At 36.0% G+C, this 15936-nt stretch overlaps 1 protein-coding gene across 1 annotated transcript; it reads left to right on the top strand.

Annotated features, from left to right (window-relative positions):
- The first annotated feature begins 9485 nt into the window (after positions 1 to 9485).
- LOC110021968 lies at positions 9486 to 15936 on the top strand. Its single transcript, XM_020720708.1, has 4 exons — positions 9486 to 9585; positions 13136 to 13302; positions 13401 to 13688; positions 15087 to 15936. The coding sequence occupies exons 2-4, from the start codon at positions 13156 to 13158 to the stop codon at positions 15729 to 15731; spliced, it is 1080 nt and encodes a 359-aa protein (XP_020576367.1). The 5' UTR covers positions 9486 to 9585; positions 13136 to 13155; the 3' UTR covers positions 15732 to 15936.

Below are 15936 nucleotides of genomic sequence, written 5' to 3'. Positions count from 1 at the left end.
GGTCGATCACAAACCAAAATTTTGACAAAAATTAAATTTGACCCGATTGTCGACGAAGTTGTCCGAACGACCCTGGATGACGAAACGGATCGCGCGAGTGCGCTCGGAATGTCGATCTTGATGATGAGAACGTTCATTCCATCTCGAAGATGTGTTCGGGCGAAAAAACACGCGTATATATATTACCTTCACGCAGGCCGGCTTCTCTCTCTCTCTCTCAGCTGTAGGCAGCCAACATAAAAAAAAAATAAATAAAGAAATAAAAGCAAAAATTTCAACTCTCTCCCAAGCTCCCCACTGTCACACCTCTCCTCCCCACTCCCTTTCTTTCTCCTATAAAAGCATCCCAACTCCACCCTTCAAAGAGAGCCACCTCAAGGCAGCCCCCTTTCTCCTCTCCCTTCTTCTTCTTCCTTCTCCGGCGAGCCGCCCTCCCTCCGGTGAACTTCCTTCCCTCAAGACCACCTTCCATAGCCAACCAAAACTTCTCTTCCTCTCGTCCATCCAAAACGACCACCTTTTTCTCCTCTCCCTTCTTCTTCTTCATTCTCCGGCCCGACGAGCTTCCCTCCGGCAAGCCTTCCTCCGTCCACCAAAGCTTGGATGGGGTACTACTCCTCCCCTTTCTTCTTCTTCTTCTTCTTACTTGCGTATAACAAAAAAGGGAATTTTACATACATACCACCTAATTCCTATGTATTTGCATTTTTAAATTTATATGCATACCACTTAATTTTTATATATTCGCATGCGAGAAGCACACAAAAAAATATATATAGGAAAATTTACATGCGTACCACCCTAATCTTATTTGTTCATGTGTCTAACGCCTAAAACTTGGATAATTGCATGCATACCACTTTATTCTTATAATTTACATGTTTACATATCTACCACCCAAGCTTTAATATTTACATGTATGCCACATTATTCTTAGATGTTTACGTATCTACCACCTAAGCTCCACATAAGCTTTAATATTTACATGTATGCCACATTATTCTTAGATGTTTACGTATCTACCACCTAAGCTCCACATAAGCTTTAATATTTACATGTATGCCACATTATTCTTAGATGTTTACGTATCTACCACCTAAGCTCCACATAAGCTTTAATATTTACATGTATGCCACATTATTCTTAGATGTTTACGTATCTACCACCTAAGCTCCACATAAGCTTTAATATTTACATGTATGCCACATTATTCTTAGATGTTTACGTATCTACCACCTAAGCTCCACATAAGCTTTAATATTTACATGTATGCCACATTATTCTTACATGTTTACATATCTAATACCAAAGCTTTAACGTTTACATACGTGCCACCCAAACTTAATATTTTACATGCTTAACGCTAAATATTTACATGCTAGCTTTTTGAATATTATGTTTACTCATCAAATATTAGGGACTTACAAAAACAAGATACTTAGTCCCCATATATTTACATGTTAGCCATTCAAACTTAGGATTTATAAAAATATTGTGTGTGAAAATTGATTTTAGGTGTTATATATATAATTATATGTGGAATTAAAATTTTCAGTAATTTATTTATGTGATATTTTAAATATGAATATGTGAAAAAATAAAAAATTTTATGTGTTATGTTTGTGATATTAAGATTTGAGTCTTAAAAGGGTGTCGTGTGAATAAATAAGTGATTAAGGGGTATTTCTGATTTAAATAATTATAGAAACTTTTAAAAAAAATTCATAACTTGGTGTAGAAAAATGCTAAAAATAAAATAAATATACCCCTGTGCTTAGTAAATAAAAGAGAATAATGTGAGCTGAAAATTAAAAAAATATTTGTTTTAGTTAATTAAATGGATTAAAATTGAAAATTTTTATTTTTGAAGTAAAATAATTCCAAAAAATAAAATAAAAATAAATAAATAAAATATACAAACTCTTCTCTGGTATTTTAATTAACCCATGAGTAACAATTCAACAAAAAATTTTAACGTTATTTGGATTGAATTAAAGGAATTATGAAGTTAAGAAAAAGCCCAAGGGTAAAATGGTAATTATGGAATTTTGAGCCCCAATAAAATTTTAGATCAAACCAAAGGGTGAAAGGGTAATATTGATCATAATTGACTATCTAAGATAACTGAAATACAAAGGGTTAAAGGATAGAAACTAACTCATGATATTTTCTAAAAAAGGGTGAATGTGTAATTACTTCAATTTATTGAGGACCGGATGATGATTGAGTATGGAAGATTCTTAGGTGAGGGGCTCGAGATAGGAAGACAATAATTAACTAATTTGAAGTCCCAGATTAATGGTTAAATATGATACAATCGTTTGATAAGGATTAACATCACTTCACTCAATTTAATTTACAAATCTATCCTTAATGATCTAAGAGTTTGGTAGTGAGCTAAAATTGATCTAAGGGGATTAGAGAAGAAATAATATAATTTTTTATAAACACTATAGGCTCAAGTTCAATTAAGAGAGCAAAATTTCTTAAGTAATTAAACTTACTCTTGGGACGATTACCCATTCAAGCATCGAACAAAATAGTTGCTAACGTACTTATGAGTCAATTAATATATATTGAGCATAACTTAAAAGACATTAATTTAGTTTGGATGATTTAATTATCAGTCCAGAAGACCAAAATGAACTTGAAATGATCTAGAAGGTTCCAAGTTTGCTTAGAGTAATTCTACGGACATCTTTGGGAGATTCAAGATATTTTAGATGACACCTGGGTCTACCATGATTTGTTGAAGAAAATCATCCTAAAAACATGAACGATCATTGAAAATCAGACGAAGCCCTAAGGACCCACCAAGTTATGGTTCGGGACTTGATAATTCACACAAATCAATAGAAATACCCGAAACTACTTATTATACATTAATGACCCAATGTTCAAGATTTTAAGTCTTCTCTAAAGTATTTAAATCCTTGCGGGCAACTGAGAATATTTGTTCGTGCCACATATAAATCATCGGACTTGTGTAAATCTTAGGTCTAGGTGGCTAGGGCAATGTCGATAATGCTAATGTGTTCTAAAACGAGGGAGACGATGTGGGATTTTAGAATAGTATCTCTTACCTACCTCAAGGACCTTTAATAAAAGGAGAGGATAAGAACCAATGATATTATTCGACGACTCTTGAGAAGATGATTGCCCCTGATACTCTTAGGTTGTATGTATTCCTAACTCGATTAGATTGACTATCCTGTGGACTACAACCCTCAACAAAATATTTTTTTTTAACAAAAATCACTTTTGCATGATAAAATTGTGTATGCATGAAAATTAAATTCAAATGAAAATGTGCAAGGGTCCACGGTTAATCATTTGGATCGAGGTTAGGACTGCCCTCCATAGATGATTGGGTTGGTAGCTCTTACTTAATGTCGGGAAGCACACAGTCCAGCTCCGAGTCCCCACTTTTACCCATGTCCTTCCTATACCCAGTTCTGGTCTTCCATATGTGAATACAAGTTTTCTTTTTTTACTTGGGTTTTGCTGCGACTCAATTTCTGATTTTTCTGTACCGAATGCTTCCATTTAATTCTCTGTAATTTATTTAATTCCTGCAAATATATTCTGTTTTATGATGCTAACCATGCAGTCGGGGTAGCAAGAAGATGGCAGATACACATTTATATTTTATGCACTGCAATTTTATTTATTTACTTTACATCATTTTTTTTACTTGCATTTATTGACCTTGCTTGCAAAACTTTTCAAAAGTGAAAAATTACAAAACTATTTTCAAAATTAAACAACATTTTTAAAATGCAACAACAAAACAAAAACTCCATAATACGTTCTGTTGAATTTACGAGAGTTCTTCGGAGGAGGTAACTCAATGTTGCTAACGAGATCTCCCCAGTTCAAATGAGCTTAACAACTCATTTAGACTAAGTAAATTCAAAAGAAAATTATGGTACCAGAATGAAGGAACCGTGGGATCCTAACCGGTGTCGCTCTAATCAATTTTAACCCTCGCCATAATACTTGAACAACAACAAAACTTGTCATTGAAACACACATGGTAAAACTTCTTAAACCTTAGATCTTAGGACTGTCACTTCAACAATGAGCTTGGAGCTAACACCGTAGGCATCATGACAAGAATATACAGAAGAGCATCTTTGAGGGAGCAAACGGGATCGTCATAAGCAAATCTCTTCTTAGCATAAAAAATAAGCCATAAGGTTTCGAGGTAGTCCGTCTAATACGATGTAAATTCTCAGCTCATCTTTTAGGTTTTTGCACAACCACGTTATGCAATTCAAGCCCTAACTCGACTTAGGCTCTGAGGTTGTCGTTATTTACGACATGAACTCTCATATCTTCTAGGTTATTTGTATGATCGTGTCATGCAAGTGTAACCTCTAAAATAATTGACAAGATTGAAAGATCAAATAAACCATCCCTAAAACATAAAGCCAAACAGTAGGATAGCTTGAGAAGTCACCAATGTTCTCCTCGAATCAGTGACATCTCCTACCTTTCATTCATTTGGATTCCTGAAAATAAATGTTCTACTTTTGATCCATTCCCTTTTGAATTTCCAATGTCCAATCTTGAAAACTTAAACTTAAGAAATTTTGGAGGCAAAACCTCTGATATGAATATATAGTATTCTTAAGCGACTTTGCTTATTTAAGATATAATTAACTATAGGGGCTTGCCTCTACAGGAAACTTTAGAACCCAGCTTAATATAAACCTTATTTAGTTATCTATATTAAAGAGGGGAATTTATCGGTAAACATGAACAGTTTTGCAGACCAGAATAGATGTCATAGATTCTATAATTTATTTAATCGAACCTCACTATTAAATAATATATTCATTCCTTGGAATAGATTATATTTTCAAAAACACCAACACCATGTTTGGCGGTCGACACTCATGATTCGTGACCTCCTCTACTTTCTTCCCTTTGGATTCTAAAATGATTGTTCCTATTTGGTCCATTCCCACTTGACTTTCCACATCCGACCTTGAAGCCTTAAACTTTGAAATTCTTGAAGACAAATACCTCTGATCTAACTCTAGAGTCTTCTCAGGGGATTTCGGTCATTTGAGATGTAATTAACTATAGGGGCTTGCCTCTATAGAGAGCTTTAGAACCTAAGTAATATAAACCCTATCTAATCTTTTATATTAGATAGGAGAACTTGTCGGTCAACATAAAAAGATTTTACAAACCAAAAGAATGTCATAAGTTTATTCGTTTATTTAATTGAATCTCACTATCAAGTAATATGTCTATTCTTCGGGATATGTGTGTTTCTTGTGGTGTTGTGCTCGTTTATTTAAACTAATAAATGAATGAGATCTTGTTAGTCTCATTTTTCAAAATTAAAATATTCTTTTTTAAAAATCAAAATTATATACACTAAATTAAATCCATAGCAAATTTTCAGGAAAGAGAATTTAGCGACCGACAGAGGCATATATGAAGGCAATTAGGGAATTTGAGTACCTTTCTCGCCTCATGTTAATAAGGGTGGTATAGAACTTCAACCTTTTTCTTTGCATGAGAACCCACACTTAAGGAATTTTGCAAAACTTCAAAATTGATCTCTATAAAATAAGTGATTCCCCCAAGTATATTGGCTGCTCAGTCATGCCCCTTGACAACTCAGAGCTGAGTAGAATCATCGAAGAAGCAGTTGTCTTGTAGTGGAGCTACCCCTCCGAGCGACAAAAATGACCTGTCTGGCACTGAAATCTGCTTAGAGGCAGCACAAATACTTTGGAGCCATTCAAAGAAAAGGAAGGAGAAGCAGAGAAATAGAGAGAAGGAAGCAAAAGAGAAGTCAGAGAGCATAACACTAAAATCCAACCACCCTCAATACTGATATATATGGTGCCAATGAGAGCAGAACCGTCATGAAAATTGTACATGATTTTGAAAAAGCCCAACACATCAACACATTATTTTAATAGGAATTATTATAGAAATTAAATTTCATTTCATAAAGTAATAAAAGTTATAATTATTTCCAAGAAAATATTTTACAAGTGGCTTGTTTCCTGCTTCAGCCGAGACTTTTCTTCACCGAAGCAACTTCTTATACAACACTTCATTGTTGAATTTAAACCTATATACAAGGTCGACTTTGGCCTGGATCTAGAGCACTAAGCAAGTCTCCTGGCCACCAGTTCCTGCTACAATTTTTTTATCTCTTCCTCTCTCTGCATCCCAATGATCCAACCATAGAAGTCCTCTATCCTCTCTCGGAAACGAGCCGGTGACCCAAAAGCCATCTTTTGCCCGTTAGTCACCTCTCTATGGGTCGCAAGGGGCTGGCAGGGTGGTTGACCACATTCTTTTTAATCTTGGCTGCTGCTAGAGTTTCCTCAACCATTCCTGATGTCAGATCCTATCTATCATCAACCAAATGTGAGTCAACGATCTGGATCACCTCTTCTGCATCAAAGAAACAAGTGTTAGCAAAGATGGAGAAAATTTTCCTAATTACAAAGATCAAGTTTCCTCATACCAAGGAGGCAATCCATCTCAGTCCACTGAAGCGACAAAGTACTCTCACCTTGGGGTGGTAGAGTGGTCACTGTCCTTTGTCGGTCAACTGATGAGTTAGCATCAACAACTTCTTGTGCCCCGGGTAAAGGTTCTTCAACAGCTTCCCACGCAGGAGGATCGATTGGCTGGTCACATATCACAACAAGAACTTGAGTCAACTGGCTTGAAGATTTGCTGGAAGCTGGAGCGCCTAGCCTATCTCCATCTTCGGTCCAATTCTTCTCACACTGAAGGCCTTGGAAGTGAGTATGAAGACCCCATTTCATATGTCAAATCAATCACCTTTAGCTTCTTGGAAGCTAGCTTCTTCTTCTAAACATCGCCCTCAAGTTTCTTCTTGCCATCAGCCCCCTTCTTTCCTTCAGGCCTCCTCTCCCCATCCAGATTTTTCTTTTGCCTCAGGTCAAATTTGCGATGTAGACAATCCAAACACTCTCCTCATCATTCCAATGTTAGGGGCACCATCTGAAGGTTTCAGGGCACTTGCTATGGAGACGCTTTAAGGATCGATCGACTCAGACACACAGATGCAAAAGCAAATGTGATAACAATGGCTTCAATCACGCCGTATTTATAAGAGCCATGGGCACAAATCCTAGGAGTATAATTATAAAAGCTCAGGTTATGATACAAATGAATCTACTTTTGAATTTCATTTTTTTATTCTTATCACAATTATCGCTTTCAATAATTAAGAGAATCAGAGAACTAAAATATTTACATCAAAAACACTTTTGCACGAATCTCAATGAGATTGAACAAACAAAAGGACAAAGGAGGACCCACAGGAGAAAGAGTAAGGGTCCATAAGTGGAAGATCAAGGACCCACAGACAGAAGATCAAGAGCCCATAGCAAAAGATCAAAGGTCTACTATAGGAAGGGTCAACTACCAGAAGACTAAGGGTTCCTAGCGGACTACCAAAAGACCTACCTTACTATGTGCAATCCACCTAAACCAAGGCTAAAGGTGAATGAATGTAGGCCATCAGAATTAAATACCAAGGCCAATCAAGCCGAGTAGAGGCACTAAATAACCTCTCGCCCTTACTTAACTCAAGGAAAGAGCTCAACACAGTAAGCAATTTTACGAGCACGCTTGAGATTCCTCACCAGGGTCCATAAACTGGCCATTACAAAATCACATGGAGTACCCTAAAGGATCTTCTGGTTAAGGAGCGAGCTGCTTATCGAATTGCGATGATTCACCCTTTGTCTGATAGTCCAGCCTTGCTTGTTGGCAGGAGTTACGCGCCTCAAGATCAATAGTCTGCAATCTGACTTGCATAGGTGACCGACAAAGCCAAATTGAATGAGTCAAGTCTTGCTAACCTGAAGACCACCATAGTCTTGTCGAACCATGACTAACCGATTTCAACCAACCGAGTCACAGCTTAGTCCAACTGAAAACCTATACATGTAAACTACCTAAAGTTTCTTATAACACATCCATTAAGGTAGATGCAATCATGTAACTTCATATATTATACCTCATCGATAAATAAGGGATCATCTCATGAGAAAAGACTAATCAAGAATTTATAATACTGTTCATTATTATGCGCTCCCATTTATGTCTCTCTCTTCTCCCGTGTCATATACTATTCTTTGGGTGTAATTCACAAACAAATCATGATTCAACCTGTGATTTTATTTTTCAAATTTTATCTTGAATATTATTACCTATACATGCATAAAATTTATATAAACAAGATTAGGTCATAGAATTATGTCTGCGATCATTATCATATTTAATACAAATTTAAATTCACGTGATGATCATAAACTTTGACAAACATCGACAATGCATATAAATACAGGCTTAAATCACTTAGATTCTGCTTGTCATGTTTTAAATCTTTCAATTGTCGTGACATTTAATGATATATCCATAATTTTGAAGTTATTAACAATTTCGCATCTACCACAATTTTCCCATTTTTCTAACGGATTTAAATATGTCTTTTCTAGGGGTGTAAACGAGCTCATGTTCGACTCGTGTATATTTCGAGCTCAAAGAGTGTGTTTGGCTCGGCTCATTTGCTTAACGAACCGAACACGAGCCGTTCATGAACAAAAAGTCGTTTTGACAACCATAATCACGTAGTCATAAGATGTTAAGGATAATGATAAGATTTAAAATATCATTTGAATCTAATTTAATAATTTATATTCTATTTTCTTCATCAATACTTTTAATTGATTATAAATTTGTAGCCTTGTAGTCAATTAAATTTTTCAAAAATACTACTCAATAAAAATATATATATATATATATAGTTGATTAGCAGTATTTCGAGCCAAAACGAGCGGAACACAAACGAACAAATTTTTGTTCGTGTTTTATATATATATATATTAGTAGTATTTCGAGTCAAAACGAGCTGAACACGAACGAACAAATATTAATTCTTATTATTCGTATTCAGCTCGTTAACTTAGAGAAACGAGCCAAACATGACAAATTATGAACCGCCCCAATCTTTTCAAATATTCTCTCCAGCTAATTTAAAAGTCAAACTTTATGAAGGAATTTTTTCTTTTGTAATTATTTGCATTTATTAATATTCGTGCCATGTCCTCGAGTCAAACCATCTTATCAGGCACAACTGTATTGTTTGGTCAACACCCCTTTCCACCCTACCACGAATATAACGTTTCGCGGCAGAGTTTGTTGGAAAATTGAAGTAATTTCAATCCAACTAATCACGTCGTCTCACCAACCGGGAGAGTAGTTTTGACAATGGCTATGATCCAACGGTCATCATTTAATGACGTTTGGCAGACTCCGTGCAACAAATTAAATTTAAAAAAAGTTTTCGCACCGACACGCAGGATTTAAAGTTGATTGATCGAACGGCGGATGTTCGTTGAAGGAGACTGGATATTTCCGGTTAAGTGCCGGCGGCTACCGGGAGGACCGGTTGACTCCTCCCGGTTTAGAAACAAAATAGGGCGGAGGGAGAAGGCGAGGGGAGATCTCGTGTTCAGCACACGATCCTTCTGAATTTTGTTGCTTCGGCCAGATTCTTCGGTTGGAGAGGTATTACTCTTCTCGATTTCAATTTTTTGTATATCTTGTTCTGGCTTTTTTTTTTTTTGGGAGAAGAAATTGATTGTTTATGAGGGGAACACTTTTGGTTGATTTCGTTCGTTTGTTTTGGATATGATTCTGTCATATTCTTCTTCGTGTTCGATGATTTTTGGGTTTTTTTTTTGGTGTATGGGTTTGGTTGTTCAGGGGAACGCAGTTGTCTGATTTAGTAGAGATTTTTGGCGAAAATTGGATTATTGTTCTAGGGTTTCTTTGGAATTGGGTGTAGTCTGACTTGTTGTGAATCGTCGTTTGTTGTAATCGTGCTTGCTTAAGAGATTATTTTTTTTACTTTTTTTGAATTTTATTGTATTTTTGTCTTTTGCTTCGTATGAGTGCGTATAGTTGCCTACGCAGTGGAGATCATTTGTTTGTCTTGTTTTTTATGATATTAGTTCTTAGTCCCATCGCTGTTTTGGTGGAGGATTAGCTTCGAGGGGGCTTTTTGAGTTGTTTCATATAGATCGGTTGAAAAGTGAAGCTTACTGCTTCTGCTTGTTATTATGTACTCTAACTTTCGATTATTCAATTTGTAATTACAAATTAATTGAAAGGAATGTGGATAGTAGAGCAGCATAATTATGCATTGTCTTCAGAAGAATATTGTACTATATCTTGAATTGTTAGTGTGAATTTCTGGATCAGATAGCAATGATATATTCTTGCTCCATTTTCTTGTTGAGAGCTGTTTTTCGAACATCTCATTAGAACCGGAGTTGACGGCATGTTGTGCTAGAGCTGTCCTACTCATGTAGTCTTCAGAACAATAATTTATTAACCGGAATTGTTAATATGCATATTTTATGCCAAGAACAAATTTTTGATTTATGGCTATATTTCCTTTTTGAGATTTGTTAGATGCATTTGCACTTTTTTTTTTCTTAATTGAATTGAATGAAATTTAAATGCTAGAGCTACATGATTCATCCCTTCCTTTTGACAGTAATATGTTATTTTGTGTCAAAAGGGTACAAATAGGTGAAGAGTGGGAGAGGGTGGAGGGAGTGTGGGGGTTGGGGGTGATGAATCATTATAATTTTGAGGTGTTGATGTTTAATTGTTTGCGCTGATGCTTCTGTTCATAAAGGCATACGCTTGCTTAAAGGCTGATAATTTTTCTTTATGCTCACGCTTTCATATTTGAAAGTAGCTAGATTTATTGATTTGGTTTAGACGTGCTTCCTTGGATATTATTATCTGCTGTATCATTGAGTTTAGCTGCCTTTTTTATCTGAACTGATTTGGTTAATTATTTTATAATTGAAGCATTGCTGTGGGATATGATTATCCGTAAAACATGATGCCTTTATTCTACAGATTCGTTTCTGTGTGTGTGCATTGCTACAAGATATGATCATGTGTAAAACATGGCCTTTATTCCACAGATGTGAGGATTAGTATAAGGTTGGTTAAGATTAACACATAAATAATTTAAGCATTTCTGTTAGGGTTTGATTAAAACTCCATGTTAACATGGCATTGTTTTAACTTAACCCAAGTCTCACTTAATCTCACTATATTTTTGAAATTATTTTAGGTGCCAACTCAAATGAAACCCTAGGATAACTCCAAATCGAGCAATCGCTTATTGCATATCAATGAAGTTGTTATAAAATATTTTGGGGCTTTTACATGCATACACCCTAATTCCTATGTATTTAGTTGGCTAACACTTAAACTTTACTTTTTTCATTTATACCACCCAAATCGTCCATATAAAAAAAAATGCCACTATTTTAAAAACTTAAATACACCTCATCATATATAAGTATAGTGGCATATACATAAAAATTAAAGTTTAGTTGTTAGTGAAGAAAGGTAGATAAAATTATATTCTATAATTTTTCATTAATTAAATTACAACTCTTGCATATATAGAAAGGAATTGATAGGGCAAGGTTGATTATAACTTACCAAAGAAAACATGACCTAGGAAGGAAAGTAACATTATATAGTAAGGATAAAATAAACATAAAATAGAAAACTCAGAATTCCACACTCTCTCTCAAGTTGGGTCATATAGATATTGTAAAGACCTAGCTTGGTATTCAGATTAGTGAAGTTGCTTGGAGGTAGAGATTTAGGGTTTATTTGGGATGGTGATGCAATGTTGAACCACAATTTCTTCTGTTTTACAAAACTACATTTTGCCTCCGGACCTGGCTAAGTGTGGTGGCTGCTAGAAAGCTACAATCAGTTTTTTTAAAAAAAAAATTTGTAATAACAACCGCAACTTTTTGAACAACAATTTTCTCTGGATAGCTTCACACTTATTTCTTCAATGCCAATAAATTAACTAATTCTGTAAATCATCTCTAAATATTCTTAATTCGAACTATTTATATGTTGACTCACAATGCCAATAAAGTAAGTAATATCATGTTTGGTGTGTGATTGCTCGGTAAGGATAACCTGGGAAGGCAGGGTGCGATTGATATCTCGGTTGCTGTTGGGAAGGCAGAAATAGGGAGGAACGTCTAGAAGGCTGCCTAATAACTATGGTTGAGAGAAAACCTATAGAGTGTGGTTGCTCTAGCGGAAGACAATCGAAGACTGCAGAATAAATTAAACATAAATAAGGAGCGTCTAGAAGACTGCAGAAATAGGGAGGAACGTCTAGAAGGCTGCCTGGTAACTGTGCTTGAGAGAGAACCTGCAGGGTGTGGCTGCCCTGATAACTATGGTTGAGAGAAAACCTATAGATTGTGGTTGCTCTAGCGGAAGACAATCGAAGACTGCAGAAACATGTGCAAGGAGACCCAACTTCTTTTCAAAGGTTTTGGATTTCTATTTGAGAGAGAAAATCTAACCGGGGGGGAGTAAATAATGTTCGTAGGAAGGAATAGTGCCTGTTGAGAATTTCAGGGAAGGAGAGGAGGACCTGTAGGGAGACGATCCAACAGAGGGCTTACAGGTAGTGGTGACTACAGCAATGAGAGCTAGGGTTTGTAACCAAGCTCTGTTACCATGAAGAAAGGTAGAGACCGAGGGCAAGATTAATTACAACAATTACAATTTATCAAAGAAAACGTTACTCAAGATGGAAAAATATATAGCATAATAAGGGGGGAATCAAACTAAAAAAGGAAATTCAAAATTTCACAGTTAAATATGTAAATACTTAGCAATTGAGTGGTATGCATGTAAATCTTCCAAAAATTCATTACAATAAATTGAAAAAAAAAAACTTAATGGTTTTTCTCGTAAAATGCCGCTAATGAAGGTATGTTTTATTGTTTCACTACGACATCCTTATATTCGTATTGAAGTGTATTGAAGTGAAACTCTATGATTTGATTCTTTTTCATATTAACACTGTGAAGGTGAAATTTTATTAGTACATCAAATGATACTTTAGAAGCCTTTGCTTAGATAATGTTATTTCGTGTAAACTATCTTGATCAGTCCCTATTCCACGTGCCTGTTTTTTCACCATGCTTTTAGTCAGTGTTTTTTGATCATATGTTGGTATTTTTGTCTAATTGCCTTTTTCATGCAGATTAGTTATTATTTAATCCAATGGACCCTCAAATTGGCAATTATTTATTGGAATCAACATGGGCAGCAAATTCCTTCGAACATCAGGATGTAGAGAGATGCCCATTTTTGAGAAACATTAGTGAAACTACACAATTTTCCTTCTCATCGGTCAATTTTCTCGTGCCTGTAATCTTTTTCTCTCTTTTCTTCATTAGTACAAACAATTTAGAATTTATAATGATGAGATTCTCATTTTCGCTTTGGCCACTTATTTTAATATTCAGGCTCGAGGAGCCAAAGGTCCCATCTTTGAGGATGGACCGAATTTTGAAATGGCATTCAGGCTGTTCCATGGCCATGATGGAGTTGTCCCTCTTTCTGGAAGGTCTCTTGTGTGCAACAACGTTCAAGAATCTGAATCTGAAACAGCACCTGTATTCAATCCGTTGGCAGCCAAAGCTGCTAGCATCAGCCTATCAACTTTTGGAGCTGGTGGACCTTTTGGATTTGATTTCTTTGCCAAAAAATTGAAGAACCAAAACAAGAGATCTTCTAAGCAGGATTCTTCTCAGGTAATTGGAAGAATTCATGCATTTTAAATCAAGCACATTTCATAACATTATCAGGAGCATAATATTCAAAATGCTTCTTTCTTATTTGAATCTTTTTTTTTGCTCTTGTTACTGTGTAATCTATAATAGGGTCGCATGCTCACTCATGTTTTGCTAATGTTCAGAACACCAGGTAGGGGTGTAAATTGAGTCAAGCCAACTTGTGAGTCGGCTGGAGCTCGGCTCGATAAGTGGCTTATAAATTGAGCTCGATGAGCTAACAAGCCAAGCTCAAGCTAGCTCTGACTCAACTCTTTTAAAAAACTATTAATATAAAATAAAAATATTTAAAAATAATATTTTGTGTTTTATATTAAGTGATTTCTTATTGTGTCTCTTCTAATTGTTCATACTATATCATGTTATTATAACATTGCCTTAAATTAATGTTATTTTCTCTTTTTTATAATAAACAAGCCGGCTTGTGAGTCAGCTCAAACTTGTAGACTTAAACTTAGCTTGAGCTAATCAAGCTCAAGCTTGGGAGTCTGCTCAAACTCGTAGACTTAACGTCGAGCTCGAGCTCGACCCGACTCGTTTACAATTGCAACGCCATGCCTTCTCGATGAACAAGTTTTCTAAAATGAGGGGAAACTATTTAATTATATTGACTTTCCATTCCGGTTTCTGATCCGATTAAATGCTTTGAAAGGTGCCAATGGGAGTGTTGGTATCAGATCAAAGATACGACACTGCAGCCACACGATACTAGAATCAGTTTCTATTTATGACTGCACAGTGCAATATGACTGATGTTGGTTGTTGCTTTCTCAAATGCAGCCTTCTAGATATTACAATCTTCATTAACTTGATCCCAAAATTATTTTGAACCAGTTCTATGGATTCTCATCTTTCAGCTGTTTTTATTGACGATCGTTGCATGAATTTAAGCCTTATGGTTCGGATTGTAAAATAATGATGAGGCATTTACATGCATAGCACACAATTCTTATGTATTTACATTTCTCACACCTAAACTTCACATATACACACATAGCACTCGTATTTTTAATATCAGTATGGTCTGGAGACTTATTTTGTAGTTTAGACACCTATACTAATGAGTTTTAAGGTACCATTGAGATGGACGCTATTCATTAATTGGAAATTTACATACTTAGCACACAATTCTTTTGTATTTATATATCTCACACCTAAACATTCATATTTACATATATAACACCTTGGTTTCTTAAACATATTCATGAAAATGTGTCTCACGATTTAAAATGGTGATAAAACTATTTTGATGTGATGCTCTGTGAGCCAATGCAAATTGTTCTTTTACCCATCTCCTTAGTAAGAGTGTTAGATGATCTAATCAACGCTCCTGACTCCGCACTTGTTTTTTTTCCCCAGAGGAGGCATGATTCAACTCATGAATCTAAAAGCAATGATTGGCTGGAAACTGGACAATGCCCAATAGCAAAATCTTACCGAGCTGTAAGCGGTGTTCTTCCTATAGTTGCAAAGGCTCTCCAACCTCCACCTGGTATGAAGCTTCGGTGCCCACCAGCTGTAGTTGCTGTCCGTGCAGCATTAGCCCGAACAGCTCTCATCAAGAACCTTCGTCCTCAGCCCTTACCAGCAAAGATGATTGCCATTGGGCTTTTAGGAATGGCAGCTAATGTACCCCTCGGAATCTGGAGAGAGCACACAAAAAAATTCTCCCCACAGTGGTTTGTTGCTGTTCATGCTGCCGTGCCTTTTGTTGCCATGCTGAGAAAGTCTGTTTTGATGCCTAAGACTGCAATGGCTTTCACCATTGCTGCATCAATTCTCGGACAGACTATTGGGTCCAGAGCTGAGCGTATCCGGCTGAAAATGAAAGCCGAGGCCGAAGCCATGGCAGGTCAACGTGTAGTTAGCATTGAACTGAAGAATGTGGTCTGCTCTGCGAAGACGGGACATTTTGTTGATGAAGCAGTTTGGGAGGCCCTCCCTCTTAATAAAGAAAATGCACGTTCTGCTACAGTGAGTCCAGCTGCAAGTATATGTTATTGACATTGGTGAGTTTTAATGTCTTGTGTAATTCTTTTTATGTTTACTGTATGTTGAAAGACTATTTAGTTTGTTGTGGCGGCTTTGAAAGTTTCAGAGCCCTCCCCATGCAAAGGGAGACATTTACAAATGAATAATGCTTCTGGCTTGTTATCTGTATTCGATTTAACAACTTTGAAATGCGAGTATTTTTAAGTTTATTTTTTTC

This window comes from Phalaenopsis equestris, unplaced genomic scaffold (assembly GCF_001263595.1).
Source record: "Phalaenopsis equestris unplaced genomic scaffold, ASM126359v1 Scaffold000154, whole genome shotgun sequence".
Lineage (NCBI taxonomy): Eukaryota > Viridiplantae > Streptophyta > Magnoliopsida > Asparagales > Orchidaceae > Phalaenopsis > Phalaenopsis equestris.
This window is presented reverse-complemented; position numbering and strand designations above follow the sequence as displayed.